We start from the raw sequence: 17,176 nt of genomic DNA on the forward strand, positions 1-17,176 counted from the left end.
AGTTCATGATAAAAAGTAGGTCAAAGGTCAATTTCAAGGTCACACTTAGATTGCCAGTATAGGACTTTCTTTTCAACTTCAATAGTAACTATGGACCTATCTCAGCCAGTTTTGGAGATAAAAGGGAAGCAAAATTTGCAAAATTCAGTTCATGGTGAAAAGTAGGTCAAAGGTCAATTTCAAGGTCACATTTAGATTGCCAGTATATGACTTTCTATTCAAGTTCAATAGTAACTATGGACCTATCTCTGCCAGTTTTGGAGATAAAAGGGAAGCAAAATTTGCAAAGTTCAGTTTATGGTGAAAAGTAGGTCAAAGGTCAATTTTAATGTCACATTTATAATGCCAGTATATGACTTCCTATTCAAGTTCAATAGTAACTACGGACCTATCTCAGCCAGTTTTGGAGATAAAAGGAAAGCAAAATTTGCAAAATTCAGTTCATGGTGTAAAGTAGGTCAAAGGTCAATTTTAAGGTCACATTTAGATTGCCAGTATATGACTTCCTTTTCAAGTTCAATAGTAACTATGGACCTATCTCAGCCAGTTTTCGAGAAAAAAGGGAAGAAAAGTTTGCAAAGTTCAGTTCATGGTGAAAAGTAGGTCAAAGGTCAATTTCAAGGTCACATTTAGATTGCCAGTATATGACTTCCTATTCAAGTTCAATAGCAACTATGGACCTATCTCTGCCAGTTTTGGAGATAAAAGGGAAGCAAAATTTGCAAAGTTCAGTTTATGGTGAAAAGTAGGTCAAAGGTCAATTTTAAGGTCACATTTAGATTGCCAGTATATGACTTCCTATTCAAGTTCAATAGTAACTACGGACCTATCTCAGCCAGTTTTGGAGATAAAAGGAAAGCAAAATTTGCAAAATTCAGTTCATGGTGTAAAGTAGGTCAAAGGTCAATTTTAAGGTCACATTTAGATTGCCAGTATATGACTTACTTTTCAAGTTCAATAGTAACTATAGACCTATCTCAGCCAGTTTTGGAGATAAAAGGGAAGAAAAGTTTGCAAAGTTCAGTTCATGGTGAAAAGTAGGTCAAAGGTCAATTTCTAGGTCACATTTAGATTGCCAGTATATGACTTCCTATTCAAGTTCAATAGTAACTATCGACCTATCTCTGCCAGTTTTGGAGATAAATGGGAAGCAAAATTTGCAAAGTTCAGTTTATGGTGAAAAGTAGGTCAAAGGTCAATTTTAAGGTCACATTTAGATTGCCAGTATATGACTTTCTATTCAAGTTCAATAGTAACTATGGACCTATCTCAGCCAGTTTTGGAGATAAAAGGAAAGCAAAATTTGCAAAATTCAGTTCATGGTGTAAAGTAGGTCAAAGGTCAATTTTAAGGTCACATTTAGATTGCCAGTATATGACTTCCTATTCAACTTCAATAGTAACTACAGACCTATCTCTGCCAGTTTTGGAGATAAAAGGGAAGAAAAATTTGCAAAGTTCAGTTTATGGTGAAAAGTAGGTCAAAGGTCAATTTTAAGGTCACATTTAGATTGCCAGTATATGACTTCCTATTCAAGTTCAATAGTAACTACGGACCTATCTCAGCCAGTTTTGGAGATAAAAGGAAAGCAAAATTTGCAGAATTCAGTTCATGGTGAAAAGTAGGTCAAAGGTCAATTTTAAGGTCACATTTAAATTGCCAGTATATGACTTCCTATTCAAGTTCAATAGAAACTATGGACCTATCTCTGCCAGTTTTGGAGATAAAAGGGAAGCAAAATTTGCAAAGTTCAGTTAATGGTGAAAAGTAGGTCAAAGGTCAATTTTAAGGTCACATTTAAATTGCCAGTATATGACTTCCTATTCAAGTTCAATAGAAACTATGGACCTATCTCTGCCAGTTTTGGAGATAAAAGGGAAGCAAAATTTGCAAAGTTCAGTTAATGGTGAAAAGTAGGTCAAAGGTCAATTTTAAGGTCACATTTAAATTGCCAGTATATGACTTTCTATTCAACTTCAATAGTAACTATGGACCTATCTCTTCCAGTTTTGGAGATATAAGGGAAGCAAAATTTGCAAAGTTCAGTTAATGGTGAAAAGTAGGTCAAAGGTCAATTTTAAGGTCACATTTAGATTGCCAGTATATGACTTCCTTTTCAAGTTCAATAGTAACTATGGACCTATCTCAGCCAGTTTTCGAGATAAAAGGGAAGAAAAGTTTGCAAAGTTCAGTTCATGGTGAAAAGTAGGTCAAAGGTCAATTTTAAGGTCACATTTAAATTGCCAGTATATGACTTCCTATTCAAGTTCAATAGAAACTATGGACCTATCTCTGCCAGTTTTGGAGATAAAAGGGAAGCAAAATTTGCAAAGTTCAGTTTATGGTGAAAAGTAGGTCAAAGGTCAATTTTAAGGTCACATTTAGATTGCCAGTATATGACTTCCTATTCAACTTCAATAGTAACTACGGACCTATCTCAGCCAGTTTTGGAGATAAAAGGAAAGCAAAATTTGCAAAATTCAGTTCATGGTGTAAAGTAGGTCAAAGGTCAATTTTAAGGTCACATTTAGATTGCCAGTATATGACTTCCTTTTCAAGTTCAATAGTAACTACGGACCTATCTCAGCCAGTTTTGGAGATAAAAGGAAAGCAAAATTTGCAAAATTCAGTTCATGGTGTAAAGTAGGTCAAAGGTCAATTTTAAGGTCACATTTAGATTGCCAGTATATGACTTCCTATTCAACTTCAATAGTAACTACGGACCTATCTCTGCCAGTTTTGGAGATAAAAGGGAAGAAAAATTTGCAAAGTTCAGTTTATGGTGAAAAGTAGGTCAAAGGTCAATTTTAAGGTCACATTTAGATTGCCAGTATATGACTTCCTTTTCAAGTTCAATAGTAACTATGGACCTATCTCAGCCAGTTTTCGAGATAAAAGGGAAGAAAAGTTTGCAAAGTTCAGTTCATGGTGAAAAGTAGGTCAAAGGTCAATTTTAAGGTCACATTTAAATTGCCAGTATATGACTTCCTATTCAAGTTCAATAGAAACTATGGACCTATCTCTGCCAGTTTTGGAGATAAAAGGGAAGCAAAATTTGCAAAGTTCAGTTTATGGTGAAAAGTAGGTCAAAGGTCAATTTTAAGGTCACATTTAGATTGCCAGTATATGACTTCCTATTCAACTTCAATAGTAACTACGGACCTATCTCAGCCAGTTTTGGAGATAAAAGGAAAGCAAAATTTGCAAAATTCAGTTCATGGTGTAAAGTAGGTCAAAGGTCAATTTTAAGGTCACATTTAGATTGCCAGTATATGACTTCCTTTTCAAGTTCAATAGTAACTACGGACCTATCTCAGCCAGTTTTGGAGATAAAAGGAAAGCAAAATTTGCAAAATTCAGTTCATGGTGTAAAGTAGGTCAAAGGTCAATTTTAAGGTCACATTTAGATTGCCAGTATATGACTTCCTATTCAACTTCAATAGTAACTACGGACCTATCTCTGCCAGTTTTGGAGATAAAAGGGAAGAAAAATTTGCAAAGTTCAGTTTATGGTGAAAAGTAGGTCAAAGGTCAATTTTAAGGTCACATTTAGATTGCCAGTATATGACTTCCTTTTCAAGTTCAATAGTAACTACGGACCTATCTCAGCCAGTTTTGGAGATAAAAGGAAAGCAAAATTTGCAGAATTCAGTTCATGGTGAAAAGAAGGTCAAAGGTCAATTTTAATGTCACATATAGATTGCCAGTATATGACTTCCTATTCAAGTTCAATAGTAACTACGGACATATCTCTGCCAGTTTTGGAGATAAAAGGAAAGCAAAATTTGCAAAATTCAGTTCATGGTGTAAAGTAGGTCAAAGGTCAATTTAAAGGTCACATTTAGATTGCCAGTATATGACTTCCTATTCAAGTTCAATAGTAACTATGGACCTATCTCTGCCAGTTTTGGAGATAAAAGGGAAGAAAAATTTGCAAAGTTCAGTTCATGGTGAAAAGTAGGTCAAAGGTCAATTTCAAGGTCATAGTAAGATTGCCAGTATATGACTTCCTATTCAACTTCAATAGTAACTATGGACCTATCTCTGCCAGTTTTGGAGATATAAGGGACTAGATGTTATAATTTTGGAGTTACCATAATGTGCCTTAAATTTCGTACAGAAAAAATTAATTAAAATAAAGAAAATGTCATTTTGGTCAAAATTCTTGAAATAGGAGGTGCTCTGAAGTTTCAGAAGTTCAAATTTGATGAAATAATGTCATTTTTGAACACAAGTTGTCTGCTTTGCCAAGCCTTATGTTTTATTGTACCACCAGCGTGAGCGCTGGCGGTACACATGGTTTTAGTCCCATCCGGTCCGTTCCGCCGGCTCCGCCGGCTCCGCCGCCATGTTACCGTTACCGCTTCTCCTCCTAGACGGTAAGGGCCCCCATACCCATCTCTTGGATTTAGGTCACCTATAATCTCAACTCGTTCCATGTAAAATTTGGGCTTTGTCGGTATTGGGGTCTAGGTGTAGCACTCATTGCAATGCACCCTTGTCCAAAAATGGCAAAATTAAATGCTAATTATCTACCCTACGGAAGGAATTATGGGAAAAATTTCTACAGACGGCTTTCCAAAAGTCATATGTGTAGATTTCAAATATGCCCTTGGATTTGACCTTTGACCTTTATTTCAAGGTCAAACGGGCCAAAATTTTCAAAAAAATGAATTTTTTTTTCGAAAAAAAAATTTATTTGCGCTGTTATTCAGACACCACACAGACTTAACCAATAATATTATTGGAAAATGTTACCCTTCAGGTCATCTTTCATCTGTGTGAATTTGGGGTCAATCAGTGCATTTTCACGGGTGTAGCGGCCATAAGATACCAAAACTGAAAACTGTCTCTAATTCGGGAACCGTTAATGCTAGAGACCCATTCTTTTTTGCATTTTGTAGAGCATGTAAAGCCCAACACTGGAGGTGGTCTCCGTTTTTTTGTATTCCATACGGTTTTCGAGTTACGCTGTATCAAAAAGTACATATTGGTGGTGAAAGCAAAATGTGCAGTACGGTAATGGATAATAAATTTTGAACTCCGATAAAATAAAACATAAGGCTTGGCAAAGCAGACAACTTGTGGTCAAAAATGACATTATTTCATCAAATTTGAACTTCTGGAACTTCAGATCACCTCCCATTTCAAGAATTTTGACCAAAATGACCTTTTCTTTATTTTAATTAATTTTTTCTGTAGGAAATTTATGGCACATTAAGGTAACTCCAAAATTATAACATTTAGTCCCTTATATCTCCAAAACTGGCAGAGATAGGTCCATAGTTACTATTGAAGTTGAATAGGAAGTCATATACTGGCAATCTTACTGTGACCTTGAAATTGACCTTTGACCTACTTTTCACCATGAACTGAACTTTGGAAATTTTGCTTCCCTTTTATCTCCAAAACTAGCAGAGATAGGTCCATAGTTACTATTGAAGTTGAATAGGAAGTCATATACTGGCAATCTAAATGTGACCTTTAAATTGACCTTTGACCTACTTTTCACCATGAACTGAACTCTGCTAATTTCTTTCTCTTTTAACTCCAAACCTGGCAGAGATAGGTCCATAGTTACTATTGAAGTTGAATAGGAAGTCATATACTGGCAATCTAAATATGACCTTGAAATTGACCTTTGACCTACTTTTTATCATGAATTGAACTTTGCAAATTTTGGTTCCCTTTTATCTCCAAAACTGGCAGAGATAGGTCCATAGTTTCTATTGAACTTGAATATGAAGTCATATACTGGCAATCTAAATGTGACCTTGAAATTGACCTTTGACCTACTTTTCACCATGAACTGAATTTTGGAAATTTTGCTTCCCTTTTATCTCCAAAACTAGCAGAGATAGGTCTATAGTTACTATTGAAGTTGAATAGGAAGTCATATACTGGCAATCTAAATGTGACCTTAAAATTGACCTTTGACCTACTTTTCACCATGAACTGAACTCTGCTAATTTCTTTCTCTTTTAACTCCAAACCTGGCAGAGATAGGTCCATAGTTACTATTGAAGTTGAATAGGAAGTCATATACTGGCAATCTAAATGTGACCTTGAAATTGACCTTTGACCTACTTTTTATCATGAATTGAACTTTGCAAATTTTGGTTCCCTTTTATCTCCAAAACTGGCAGAGATAGGTCCATAGTTACTATTGAACTTGAATAGGAAGTCATATACTGGCAATCTAAACGTGACCTTGAAATTGACCTTTGACCTACTTTTTATCATGAATTGAACTTTGCAAATTTTGGTTCCCTTTTATTTCCAAAACTAGCGAGATAGGTCCATAGTTACTATTGAAGTTGAATAGGAAGTCATATACTGGCAATCTAAATGTGACCTTGAAATTGACCTTTGACCTACTTTTTATCATGAATTGAACTTTGCAAATTTTGGTTCCCTTTTATCTCCAAAACTGGCAGAGATAGGTCCATAGTTACTATTGAACTTGAATAGGAAGTCATATACTGGCAATCTAAACGTGACCTTGAAATTGACCTTTGACCTACTTTTTATCATGAATTGAACTTTGCAAATTTTGGTTCCCTTTTATTTCCAAAACTAGCGAGATAGGTCCATAGTTACTATTGAAGTTGAATAGGAAGTCATATACTGGCAATCTAAGTGTGACCTTGAAATTGACCTTTGACCTACTTATAATCATGAACTGAACTCTGCAAATTTCTTTCTCTTTTAACTCCAAACCTGGCAGAGATAGGTCCATAGTTACTATTGAAGTTGAATAGGAAGTCATATACTGGAAATTTACTGTGACCTTGAAATTGACCTTTGACCTACCTTACAATGAACTTAACTTTGATTGTACCATTTTAAGTTATATATATTTTTTGCGTATTTTGAAAATTCTTGTTGATTGCATTTTTACAGCTTGTCAAGCATAAGACTAGTGGCTGTGTCCCTTATTTTGCGTATGTGGGGGTCTATACGAATGCGCTTGCTCCAGCTGGTGGTACAATATTCGGAGGCGGTATCGCCTCTCTGATCCTCTAGTTTTTCCAGAGTTCAAAATTTATTATCCATTACCGTACTGCACATTTTGCTTTTACCACCAATATGTACTTTTTGATACAGCGTAACTCGAAAACCGTATGGAATACAAAAAAACCGAGACCACCTCCAGTGTTGGGCTTTACATGCTCTACTAAATGCAAAAAAGAATGGGTCTCTAGCATTAACGGTTCCCGAATTAGAGACAGTTTTCAGTTTCAGTATCTTATGGCCGCTACTCCCGTGAAAATGCACCAATTGACCCCAAATTCATGGAGATAAAAGATGACCTGAAGGGTAACACTTTCCAATAATATTATTGGTTAAGTCTGTGTGGTGTCTGAATAACAGGGCAAAAAAATTTTTTTTCGTAAAAAATTTCATTTTTTTGAAAATTTTGGCCCATTTGACCTTGAAGTAGAGGTCAAAGGTCAAATCCAAGGGTATATTTGAAATCTACACATATGACTTTTGGAAAGCCGTCTATAGAAATTTTTCCCATAACTCCTTCCGTAGGGTAGATAATTAGCATTTAATTTTGCCATTTTTAGACAAGGGTGCATTGCAATGAGTGCCACACCCAGACCCCAATACCGACAAAGCCCAAATTTTACGTGGAACGAGTTGAGATTATAGGTGACCTAAATCCATGAGATGGGTACGGGGGCCCTTACCGTCTAGGAGGAGAAGCGGTAACGGTAGCCGTCCGGCGGAGCCGGCGGAGCCAACGGAGCCGGCGGAGCCGGCGGAGCCGGCGGAACGATCCGGACGGGACCGAAACCATGTGTACCGCCAGCGCTAACGCTGGTGGTACAATAAAATGTTGGATTCTAATATCCCACATTGCTCAAAATGTTTAAAATTCAAACTAAGTAGGTTGCATGGGCGATATGCAATTTCAATTTTTTTTAGTTTCAGTGAATACATAATTCAGTAGTCTGGCAAACTTTTTCATATATCACAAGTTTCATCCTGTGTTTTCTAGTATGTATCTCTTTGTTAAAAATACAAGAGTGGAAAAATTTATGTGAGAGCAAGGAAAGTGAACAAGGCACAATGTTAGCATTCTTTTTCAACCTCTTTCAAAATTTTCCACAATTTCCCACAATGTTAATAGTATAAGCAAAGACTGAGAGTAAAGAAAATCATAGTGTTTCAAAAACACTGAATATACCTGAATTTGAATCCAGTAAAGTTTTTCTCTCTCATAGAAGCCATGGAAGTCCTGGTACTGGCGCAGCAGTTCAATGGGGGGCTGAGAGCCATATGTGTCCAGCTTTGGCATGTTCAAGTCATCCACAAAGATTACTACACGTTTATCTTTTGGTGCACCTGTTGTTGAAATAGAGTAAAAAAATATATATAGTTTTTAGGGAGAAAATTGATTTTACTTAATGTTTATAACACAGAAAAGTCTTACCTAATCACAACAATAGCAAATAAAAAAAAACAAACAAAAAAACTACTTATGCAACAAAATACCCGACACATTACTAACACATTCTGCAATATCAAATCAAACTTAGAAGTCACATGAACAAAACCCTATTTCATAAAACAATTCTCCATTTAAATCAATATCAATTTTAGTTAAAAGTTACCCAGAATTGTCTTCCTCTTCTTTTCCAGTTTGCCTTCAATCATCTCCTGTGTTCTGTTGCTACTGGTCTGGGCAGAGAAGTTGATGAAGATGGGGACATAACCCTGTCTGTCTGCTATATTGGTCATGTGACCTCTGGCAATCACAGACTGAAACAAAGTCATGTCAAAATTAGAAAATCTGAGAAGTCACAGCATATTTCTTATAATCTCATTTTATTTCCTTTCAAAGGCATGGGCTGAACAGATCTGACAAAAAAAAAAAAAAAAAAAAAAAAGAAAAAAAAATCAACTGAGAAAGTAAAAAGATTTTGTGAACAGTATTTCATTGAAAATTAGTGAATAATCTATTAAAAATATGTAAAGAGATAATTAGACATCTTTGTCATAAATCTGTTAAAAGTAAAAAAAAAAATGGAAAAGGTTACATCCAAAGATAACACAGTAGCTAAATAAGGGGTAAATACTCACTTTGCCCACACCAGTAGAGCCAGTGAAAAGCACAGAGTGGTTGACTTTGAGCATTTTTTCCATCAGGTATCCAAACCTGACTGTATCCACGGTTGGGACCAGCATTTCAAAGAATGGAACTTCCTTGTTGTACTTGAAGGCAGGAACAATACGCTCCCACAGGTCCATACGACGGGTCTCAAAGTCTACATAGGAACTCCACAGGTCCCCATTTTGTGGCAACTGCAAAGGGTGAAAAATCAGATTTATTGCATGTTGTAATACTTTCATCAATTAGTTACGGGTTTTAATACTTCTTCTCAAGATAACAAAACAATGCGCTGACTGAATACCACACAATTAACTTTAAGGTGCTATATTAACACTTGTAGTCCATTCTTTTTTTTTTTTTTTTGCTGCACACCACCCTCTCTGAGAATCCTCTATTCACAACTGTCTGATATATAAACATCATACCTTGGCTTCCCCACAGTCCTCAAACTGTGTCCTGACGAATGTGTCAAAAGCATCCCAGTTGGCATCGATGATGTTGCCACCAATGGACCAGAGATAGCTGAACACAAAGCTTGTGGCAATGAGAGGATGAAGCTTGCCAGGGTCCTGTCTGAGGTCAGGACCTCCTCTAGTACACAGCAGGGACTCCAATAGCTTACACAAGCTGGTCACTTTGCTGATTTCCACCTGAAATGGGAATCAGTATTAGAGTTAAATTCTAATGAATAATTTGGCAAAGCAGTACCTGAAAATTTTGCACACAAAGGGTCAGATGTTAAATATTTGTCATTTGAAAAAGTACCAATTTGTATAAGACCCATATTAATTAATTCTTCGAGCATTTTTACTCTGGTACTTAACACAAGACATAAAAATTCATTTCATAAATGTGTAATGTCTTACCTGGTTGATAGCCTGAGTGCATTTCTTTTGAATAAATTTCAGTCCATCATCTACATATTTGTTGAAAAGCTCCATGAGGTACTCTACTGTCTCTTCTCGGAAGTGATCCTTTACACTGTCCATCCATGTCTTAACATAGGGCAGCCATCTTAACTCTCCAGGGTCAACATACACCATACCACAACTGAATGGAAACAAAAATGTTTGTTTAAAAAATGTGCATCAAATTGTAACACATAAATACTTCATTTAACCCAACTCCTCAAAGTGTTTCTAGTCTACTTTTAAGTCAAACAAAATGACAAGATCTTTAAAACACAGTTCTACATAAAATCCTTACCGACTGACAGTAGCTGGTGATGCAACTGCTAAATCTTGGACCTCAAACACCATGTGCATGTATGGAGTCAGTTTGATCCTCTCACTGTTGGCCAGACACAACATCTTGTTGTCATCTAATACAGTGTTCATGTTCTCAATCCAGAGAGCATCCACTGGGCCATCACACACCACCCACTGATGATCCTCTGAGGTGTCCTAGAATGGCAATATATGATATATATAAATATTAATAAATTATAATTAATAAAATATATTTCATAAAGTATAAATTACAAATAATTGCATGGTCTTGTTCAAATCACTTGTAAGTGAAACAGAGCTAGTATCAAATACAGATGTTAGACCAGCAAATTGTTTTTCCAAAATCTATATTTGAAACTAAAACCAATTCAGTTAAAAATGATCTAAATATTGTCCTGTACTCCTATCTTGGTATTTAAAACTAAAACTGTTACAGTGATACCTGACATGAACTGTGCCCATGGTCTAACTGTCCCATCAAAACTAAGGACATTTCAGTTGAAATTGATGTGAACCTTGCCTGTGACCTACCTGTACTCCTGTCCTGACGGTAAGAGCCATGAGTCCATCATGCCACTCCATGGTGAGCTTGTTAATACCACCATACAACTCCTCCATAGTTATAGACTTGGGGTTCAGGACATAGGTCTTCACTGGCTGGAAGAAGGGGTTGTCTTTGTTCAGCCCTTCTGCATGAAGGTTCTTCAGAACATCAGCCAATATCTGGAAAAAATTGTAAAATATTGGTTTTCATTACTGTCATTTCACTGCAGAATAGATATACAATATAGGAATTTGTGTAGAATTATGATAAAAATTGCCATAGTGCTAAGTTTTATTTTAGGACACAACAATATAATTTAGATTTTATCATTAACATGTCACAGCCACCTTTAAAGTCCACTCTATAATGACTGGTCAACTATTTACCTCGTATGAGGTAGTTTTTCCACCTCCTGTTGGTCCCACCAACATGACACCGTGTCGCACTATCATGGTCTCATAGAGCTGGATCACCTTCTTCACAATGCACATCTCTGGCTGCAATTTCTTAGAAACCATCACTGAGAGGATTTCTTCCTGCAATCTTCCATAGTCGTGTTCTGGGATTGTCACTCCAGGGAACAAATCTTGGAGAATGGCCTGGGATGGAGAAAAGATGTTAAAATTTCATAAAATGCATATGTTTTTTATGGTTGTGCATATCTGCCAGTTAAAAATGCTAATTCTTTTTAATTAAGAAAAAATAAAACACACTTACAATATAATGTATGTACAAACACTGCAGTAGAGTCTGGCATGAGCCTCAAAGAAGTTTTTAGTTTTACATCTATACCCTGGATGCAATTTTTATGAAAGCAGCTGTTTTGATAGCTAGCTATAACAACCTGAATTTAATGAAGCAGTACATTTAAACCACCTTCACCTACCTGGAAAAGTCCAGCATCATCCACTAAGAATTTGGGCAGGTTACTGTCCCTGAGAGCTCTAATCAGTACCACGTCTTCAGACTTATCTGGATTCTCTCTCTTCAGGGCTCCTGCCATTACCAGCACAGACTTCACAGCTCTCATGCCAAAGTCATAGTGATCCTGTTGGGACAGCTGCTCACTGCACAGTTTGTACATCTGGGTCATCTTCTGGGCAAGGTTCTTGGAGTCTTCAAAACCCTCAGAATACAGGATTACTTCAGCAATAAGACCTGGTGATAAAACATAGAGTAAAGATATTACATCTGACTTTGTCTTATTATATTGATACAAAATACAATATTGCAAACATGTCACATGAAATCATTGCTAAATACATCCAACGCAAATCAAATAAAATGATTATTCAATTCTAAAATAAAAGGTATTTTATTTCAGTTTTGACAAGTTTAAATATAACTACAATTCTTCTCAAATCTAACTATTTGTTCTTCATGGTCTTTTTCCATGCATTTAACTTCTATTTTAAACATCAACTCTGAGAATAAAGGCTTATAAGTTTTCATGTTATTCAGCAAAAAGACAATATTGAAACTTACGGTAATCAGGCACCATCATAGCGATGGGTCTGAACAGAGCTTTCAGGTTGTCTGGCAACTCTGTGCGCCCTGCATATCCAGGGTTCATGGTGATGAAGGCGGCACAAGTGGGAATCAGTCGGATCTCACGCCCCTCGAACATGAAGCGAGAAACCTAAAACAAAAAACAATAAAAATACTGTCAAACAAAGGTAAACACAAAAATATGAATAGGTATTTTTGCTATTTTCAACATATTATTTCATTATTGAATGTCTAAAGATCATTCCTAATTTTAAAGTAGTTTCAAACTGAATGACATTATGCACTCATTAAATATATTTAATATATGTATGACAGTAAAGGTTTAATCCATATGAAAAAAGTATCCAAAAGTGAAACACAAACTAGAAACATGTCAGCATAACTCGGGTTATATCAATCACTCTTTCCGTATGATTCTATTCATATATGCTGTACCTTAGCTGCTTTGGCATTCCTGATAGTGATGAGCTGCTGTGCAATTACAGACAACACCTCAATGTCAATACGGTTGAACTCATCAAAACAACACCAGGCACCAGACTGGGCAAGGCCAGAGAAGAAACGACCCATCATCTACCGAGATAAAAATGATTATATATCATTAACTTTTATATACAAAATACACTGGCAATGAACATCATTGTATTAGCTGGCAGTGTAGTTTTGATCATCATTATACATAATTATTGACATAATGGTATACAATTTTATAATCAAGAAGTTACTATATTAGAATTGTGTAACTAGCTCTGCTATCAGCTAACCCACTGTAATTTATATTGTTTCTTATTGTTTTGATACCAATTTGACTCAGGTAAGTTTTTAATAGCTATACCTTGTAGTCCAGTCCATCTGAGCAGTTGAACACCACGCACTGTTTGGCCAGAGACTTGGCCAGATCTTTGGTGGTCTCAGTCTTGCCTGTGCCAGCAGGACCAGCGGGGGCACCTCCAAGATCCAATTGCAGGGCACCCATCAAACACAAGTAGCAACGATCCTGGAAAAAAAAAGTCAGCAATAAATTACTCTATAGAATAATTCCAATAGATAAAGGTTGATGAACAGATTTTCCCAATAAAACACATTAAGCAGCAACAAGGTATTTTACTTGGATTAACATCTACTGTAATTCCACTGTTTTTAAATAATCAGTTGAGTCAAAAAAATGTGTGACTTACAGTGAGTGGTGTGATCACAAGCCTGGGAGATGCGCCAAGGTATTCATAGCCATAAATGTACAGGGAGTTGGACATGCGCACTGCACAGTTGTCAATCTCATAGTCCCAGTAGTAACGCAGCTGCTTCTGCCATTCAAAACTGTTTACGCTGTCGACCTGGAGAAGAGTATGGAGAAAATTGATGCTTTATATGGTTCTACTTATACAAAATCAGCTTACTTATGGATTCCTGTGGTCCCAAATTTTTAAAAGCTTCTTTATCTTTGTAACCTCTATGACAGAACTAAATGAAGTCCTTACCAGGGAGTTATGACAAGTAATTTTCATGATACTCTTAATCTGCCACATCTCTCATTAAAAATTAAATACACATCCCATTATCAAAGAGCAACTTTGCAAATAAGGTCAACAGTTACAATATTTTGCAGGACCTTCTACAATTCTTCAAGCTAACCTGAGAGTGTCTAAATCTTTCATCATTTTAACTGAACCTACCTTGACTTTGACCATCTCTGTGACCATATCTCTGGCATGGACATCCAGTGTGATCAGGGCACACAGAGTGGCTCTCACTAGCTTTGGGATCTCTTGACGCACTATGGCAGCAAGTTTGTTCAGGTCCTACAAAGATGAATTGAATTTATCATAACTTAATCATGATTGTGTTCATTATTTAACTAAATTGTTTCATTAGAAAAATCTTATTGTAATTTGTTTTCATAAATTAAATATTAAAAAAAAAATTATTAATTTGCTTTAATAAATGAATATCTTTTGATAGTTCCAAAGAAAAAAAGGAAGAATAAAATATCTAAAATGCCATTAGAAGATATCACTTCTTCATTTCATTTTCTTTAAAAAAAAAAGGCATTTGGAATAACGTACATCAAAGCTCTTCTTCTCAAAGTTCTGCATTCCTACCAGCCTGTCGTCATCACTGGTGAGGACATTGGTGATATCTGTGCACCACATCATCTGGGACACTGTCAGAATCACCTGGAAAGACAATTGTATATAATAATTTGTTTTCTTAAACCAAAAAATGACTGTCAGTAAATAAATAAATTAAAATAAATAAATAAATAAATAAATAAATAAATAAATAAATAAAATCACTTGCTGTTTTTTTAATAAGAGCAGGGTGAGGTAGATGTTATTGTTTAATTTGTCAAATTCTTTAAAATGAGACTACTTCATTTATATCCCATTACAAAAGTATATTCTAAAGTACCACAACCCTCTTTTAATGTGATCATCATGAAACAGAAATCTTACCTGTGATGCATGCAAAGCTACCCACTCTTCTCTGGTTCTCACTTCAAAGTCTTTAATTGACTCTTTGACCAATCTCCTCAAATTATTAAACATGGCTTCTTCCACTTTGCCTAACCAGTCTTCAACATTTCCACGAGCTTTCAGGCCCTATTTCAATAAACAAACATTATTTTATCTGTTTATGTAAGTAAACTGTTCCTTTGCACAGTCATTTTTTAAGACTACATTCTAACAGAATATTTAGTCTTTAAGAATACATTTTTCATATTTGGACTTAATTTAAACCTCAACTTATTCACTAGATCATAAAACAATACGTGTAAATTCACCTTGCCAAGTCCAACTTTCTCTCCCTCAGGTGAAATCATGGCCAGAATGTCATTGGTGAACTGCACCTCTGCCTCTCCCTGCCCGTCATGATCTAAAATACAAGAAATGTCACAATTTACAACTAAGTGGAAGTTACTTTTCAGTAATCTATGAAACTCAGGATATCTTTAACCAATTATAAAGAGTTATCACTCTGTATCCATTCTTCTAAATTTACCTTTGTCAGGTGTATTTTTACCATCCCCAGATGACTGTACAGCAAACTCCAGCTTAGAGATGGCATCAAAGCACTTCCTCAAGTGAGGCTGTACTGCCAGTGGGTTGCGGGTCTGTGCCAGGATCTCAAGGAGCTCATCATTGGACAAAAAGTAGAATCTAAACATAAGAGAAAAATGTCATTGAAATGGTAAGAAGAATAAAAATTTCAATCGTAAGTATTTTTAAATAAAATAAGCTTATTAAAAACATGTTGCCAATTATTCATTAAGTTGTTGGTTAACAAATTATTTGCAACAAATTCCAGATAACATGCTAGGTTAACATGCGCAAGACTTTACTCCAATCTACATAAAGAAACCTACCTTGGGAAGATATTTCTCTTTGACTCCAAGTAAGCTTCCAGACATTTTTGAATCTGGTCCAACAAGGCATTATTGTTCTGGAAGGTCTCAAGCAACCCTAGAAAATTACGAAGGGTTTTAGAGTTTAATTGCATGTTGTAAAATACCTATATATATATATATTTCTTCCAAATGCATAATAATATAGGTAAAGCAATTTAATTTTACATGCTGTTCTCCTGGTCTTTACCATTCACAGCCAGAGACATATGTTGCCTTGAGCCAAATTTTTATACAATGACATTGGCACTGCCCTTGACAATAATAACCTTGACCTACCTGGTTGAGTTGCAGCTCTCATGGCCAGGGGGACTTTGTTTACTTTCCTCATGATGTCCTTGTATGACTTGTCTACCTGCATGAACATCTTGGACTCAGCTGGCAGCTGTCTCTGGATGTCTGGAGCACTGAAGATACTTTCCAGGTACAGCCAGTTTCTCTGACTGTTCAACCACTCATCCTAAATAAAATAATAATCCATGAAACATCTCACACTCTCAAAAACAAATGGACTTACTGAATTCACATATCAATCTTTCACGGGTTCACATATCCTAAAAGAAAAATCAAATCCTGGAACTTACCAGAGTCTTTCCGAAGAGATCCAGCTGTTTGAGCCAGTCATCCACCTTTGGTTTGATGGGGCCCACATGCCTGGAGCTGGCTATGGTCTGGATATTGATATTACTGTCATCCAGCAACACCTGGATCTCATCTGTGCCTCCCAGAATGAACACATCCTTGGAGTCCTTGTGTGGGAGGACTGGAAACTCTGTGGACTTCCAGGCATCTTCAACCTGCAAATAACAAGGGTAATGTATTGACATTTCATTTATTTGTTTATTCATTAATCCCAAGAATTTGAATAATGCATCAGAAAAGAAAATCACACTAAAACAATAGACATTTTTTCTTCAGATTAATTTCATTTTTCAAATAATTTAGAAGTCATTAAGAAAAAGGAACATGATTTAATTTGTCATGCATAAATTCTTAAAAATTGTCCACTTCTGTTAAAAAATAATCAAAGACATCAAAGACACAAACCTTTTTAAGGATACTCTCCAAGCTGGCTTCTGAGCTGGCCTGGCCTGAGATCTCCTGTACAGCCTCAGTGTGCTGGAAAGCCTCCAGCTCCACCAGTTTACCAAGAGTCATAGGGTCCTCAGGGGTGAAGGTATACCCAATTATATTGTAAATATTCTCCCAGTGACGGGGCTTTATGCTGGGGTTTCTGAGGTCTGTTATCATAGGCATCTGGAAATAGTTGTTTAAACATAATAATAATTGCTTTTATTTTGCTATCAGACTGATTACTTTCTGTAATTCAATGGAGTTCTACTTTCTGTGTGGCCATTTATTACCAT

General features: G+C 36.0%; 1 protein-coding gene across 1 annotated transcript in view; it reads right to left on the bottom strand.

Moving 5' to 3' along the window:
• Nucleotides 1–17,176, bottom strand: part of LOC106172395 (dynein axonemal heavy chain 6) — a 45,976-nt gene that overhangs the window by 16,508 nt on the left and 12,292 nt on the right. The window contains exons 21-42 of the mRNA XM_013553082.3: nucleotides 16,857–17,066; nucleotides 16,394–16,606; nucleotides 16,089–16,269; nucleotides 15,771–15,867; nucleotides 15,407–15,564; nucleotides 15,189–15,280; nucleotides 14,860–15,006; nucleotides 14,470–14,580; nucleotides 14,080–14,205; nucleotides 13,585–13,740; nucleotides 13,242–13,403; nucleotides 12,842–12,979; nucleotides 12,383–12,536; nucleotides 11,784–12,055; nucleotides 11,284–11,496; nucleotides 10,885–11,076; nucleotides 10,331–10,527; nucleotides 9,991–10,174; nucleotides 9,550–9,774; nucleotides 9,094–9,315; nucleotides 8,625–8,772; nucleotides 8,198–8,355 (exon numbers count right to left, since the gene is read on the bottom strand). Of these exons, the coding sequence (XP_013408536.1) occupies nucleotides 8,198–8,355; nucleotides 8,625–8,772; nucleotides 9,094–9,315; nucleotides 9,550–9,774; nucleotides 9,991–10,174; nucleotides 10,331–10,527; nucleotides 10,885–11,076; nucleotides 11,284–11,496; nucleotides 11,784–12,055; nucleotides 12,383–12,536; nucleotides 12,842–12,979; nucleotides 13,242–13,403; nucleotides 13,585–13,740; nucleotides 14,080–14,205; nucleotides 14,470–14,580; nucleotides 14,860–15,006; nucleotides 15,189–15,280; nucleotides 15,407–15,564; nucleotides 15,771–15,867; nucleotides 16,089–16,269; nucleotides 16,394–16,606; nucleotides 16,857–17,066 (3,756 nt within the window). The remainder of the gene's footprint in view (nucleotides 1–8,197; nucleotides 8,356–8,624; nucleotides 8,773–9,093; nucleotides 9,316–9,549; nucleotides 9,775–9,990; nucleotides 10,175–10,330; nucleotides 10,528–10,884; nucleotides 11,077–11,283; nucleotides 11,497–11,783; nucleotides 12,056–12,382; nucleotides 12,537–12,841; nucleotides 12,980–13,241; nucleotides 13,404–13,584; nucleotides 13,741–14,079; nucleotides 14,206–14,469; nucleotides 14,581–14,859; nucleotides 15,007–15,188; nucleotides 15,281–15,406; nucleotides 15,565–15,770; nucleotides 15,868–16,088; nucleotides 16,270–16,393; nucleotides 16,607–16,856; nucleotides 17,067–17,176) is intronic.

Source organism: Lingula anatina, chromosome 2 (assembly GCF_051362555.1).
Source record: "Lingula anatina isolate TDL-2025a chromosome 2, LinAna3.0, whole genome shotgun sequence".
Classification (NCBI taxonomy): Eukaryota; Metazoa; Brachiopoda; class Lingulata; order Lingulida; family Lingulidae; genus Lingula; species Lingula anatina.